Raw genomic sequence first — 2958 nt, forward strand, 5'->3', positions numbered from 1 at the left:
TAGGGACATTGCTGCTATAACAGCCTCCACTCTTCTGGGAAGGCTTTCCACTAGATGTAGGAACATTGCTGCTATAACAGCCTCCACCCTTCTGGAAAGGCTTTCCACTAGATGTAGGAACATTGCTGCTATAACAGCCTCCACTCTTCTAGGTAGGCTTTCCACTAGATGTTGGAACATTGCTGCTATAACAGCCTCCACTCTTCTGGGAAGGCTTTCCACTAGATGTAGGAACATTGCTGCTATAACAGCCTCCACTCTTCTGGGAAGGCTTTCCACTAGATGTAGGAACATTGCTGCTATAACAGCCTCCACTCTTCTGGGAAAGCTTTCCACTAGATGTAGGAACATTGCTGCTATAACAGCCTCCACTCCTCTGGGAAGGCTTTCCACTAGATGTTGGAACATTGCTGCTATAACAGCCTCCACTCTTCTGGAAAGGCTTTCCACTAGATGTTGGAACATTGCTGCTATAACAGCCTCCACTCTTCTGGGAAGGCTTTCCACTAGATGTAGGAACATTGCTGCTATAACAGCCTCCACTCTTCTGGGAAGGCTTTCCACTAGATGTAGGAACATTGCTGCTATAACAGCCTCCACTCTTCTGGGAAGGCTTTCCACTAGATGTAGGAACATTGCTGCTATAACAGCCTCCACTCTTCTGGGAAGGCTTTCCACTAGATGTCGAAACATTGCTGTGGGAACTTGCTTCCATTCCATGCTGAAACAGGAAAGGGCCTTCCCCAAACTGTTGCAACAAAGTTGGAAGACCATAATCGTCATTGTGTGCTGTAGCGTTAAACTTTTCCTTCACTGGAACTAAGGGTCCGAACCATTATTCCTTCTCCACCAAACTTTACAGTTGCCACTATGCATTGGGGCAGGTAGAATTCTCCATGGATCCGCCAAACCCAGATTCGTCCGTCGGTCTGCCAGATGGTGAAGTGTGATTCATCCCTCCAGAGAATGTGTTTCCACTGCTCCAGAGTCCAATGGCAGCGAGCTTCAAACCGCTCCACACCACTTGGGCACGGTGATCTTTGGCTTGTGTGCAGCTGCTCAGCCGTGGAAACCCATTTCATGAAGCTCCCGGTGAACAGTTCTTGTGCTGACGTTGCTTCCAGAGGCAGTTTGGAACTCATACTGAGTGTTGCAACCTTGGACAGACGATTTTTACGCGCTTCAGCAATCGATGGTCCCGTTTTGTGAGATTGTGTGACCTACCACTTCGCGGCTGAGCCGTTGTTGCTCCTAGACGTTTCCACTTTACAATAACAGCTCTTACAGTTGTCCGGGGCAGCTCTAGCAGGGCAGAAATTTGACAAACTGAATTGTTGGAAAGGTGGCATCCTATGACGGTGCCACGTTGAAAGTCACTGAGCTCTTCAGCAAGGCCATTCTACTGCCAATGTTTGTCTATGGAGATTGCATGGCTGTGTGCTCGATTTTATACACCTGACCGGTGTGGCTGAAATAGCCGAATCCGCTAATTTGAAGGGGTGTCCACATACTTTTGTATATATAGTGTATATTTAGCAGGACATTCATGTGCTTACTATGATCGTCTACACTATTGCTCTCTCTACACATGCATGTGGGGATGTGTGTGTGTGTGTGTGTGTGTGTGTGTGTGTGTGTGTGTGTGTGTGTGTGTGTGTGTGTGTGTGTGTGTGTGTGTGTGTGTGTGTGTGTGTGTGTGTGTGTGTGTGTGTGTGTGTGTGTGTGTGTGTGTGTGTGTGTGTGTGTGTGTGTGTGTGTGTGTGTGTGTGTGTGTGTGTGTGTGTGTGTGTGTGTGTGTGTGTGTGTGTGTGTGTGTGTGTGTGTGGGGATGTGTGTGTGTAGTTGGTGAACAGCAGCCCTGCTGTGGTTTAGCTGACGTCACCTTCACTTCCTCTCTATCTCCTCCTCCTCTTCTCTTATCTCTCTTCTGTCTTCTCCTCCTCGGGACCACGAGTCACCAACCTGTCCAGGACTACCTGACATGATTAACTGCCCAAAACAACAAGAGGCTGGACAGGTGAAGAAAGGACGAGAGACGAAACCTGAGCAATAGAGAGAGACCGAAAGGAGAGGAGAAGAGAGGTTACAGACTCACAGACGTGACACAACCATGATCCTTTCCAGTAAGTCAGCTGATTTTGACATGTTGATGTGCATTAATTCATATGTTCAGTGAACCTTAGAGGCTTGTTTGAGCTCAAAACCCTGCTGAAGTCTAACAGACTGAGTAGATATGGTTTACTACACATGTACTCTTATGTATAGAGTATCTCTTGAGCTGAGGGATTTGAGTGTTTGAAAAAGTTGCTCTGTCTGTCTGTCTGTCTGTCTGTCTGTCTGTCTGTCTGTCTGTCTGCCTTCTCTCTCAATTCAATTCAAGGGGCTTTATTGGCATGGGAAACATATGTTAACATTGCCAAAGCAATCCTCTCTCTCTCTCTTTCTCTCTCTTCTTCTATTCATCTTCCACTCATATAGAGTGGGTGGGCATTGACAGAAAGCTGGTTTCCTTTTCTTGAGAAGTCTTGAATGTGTGTGTGTAGTGTGGTTTTACTGTCTTTATGGGTACCTGAAGGCCTCAGGAGGACAGTAACACACTGTGTGTGTGTAGTGTGGTTTTACTGTCTTTATGGGTAAAACAAGGAACATTGGACAAGTGGGGACATTTTGCCGGACCCCACAGGTCTTAGGGTTAGGGGTTAGTTTAGGGTTAGGGGTTAGTTTAGGGTTAGGGGTTAGTTTTAGGGTTAGGGGTTAGGGTTAGGGTTAGGGGTTAGTTTTAGGGTTAGGGGTTAGGGTTAGGGTTAGGGTTTAAGTTAGTTTTAGTTAGTTTTAGGGGTTAGTTTTAGGGGGTTAGTTTTAGTTTTAGGGTTAGGGGTTAGTTTTAGGGTTAGGGGTTAATTTTAGTTTTAGGGTTAGGGGTTAGGGTTAGTTTTAGGGTTAGGGGTTAGTTTTAGT

General features: G+C 46.4%; 1 protein-coding gene across 1 annotated transcript in view; it reads left to right on the plus strand.

The window, feature by feature from the left end:
• Positions 1–1791: 1791 nt before the first annotated feature.
• Positions 1792–2958, plus strand: part of txk (TXK tyrosine kinase) — a 33049-nt gene continuing 31882 nt past the window's right edge. Inside the window, 1 exon segment of the mRNA XM_065022018.1 lies at positions 1792–2123. Coding sequence (XP_064878090.1) covers positions 2111–2123 — 13 coding nt within the window. The 5' untranslated portion in view covers positions 1792–2110.

This window comes from Oncorhynchus nerka, linkage group LG8 (genome assembly GCF_034236695.1).
Source record: "Oncorhynchus nerka isolate Pitt River linkage group LG8, Oner_Uvic_2.0, whole genome shotgun sequence".
NCBI lineage: Eukaryota > Metazoa > Chordata > Actinopteri > Salmoniformes > Salmonidae > Oncorhynchus > Oncorhynchus nerka.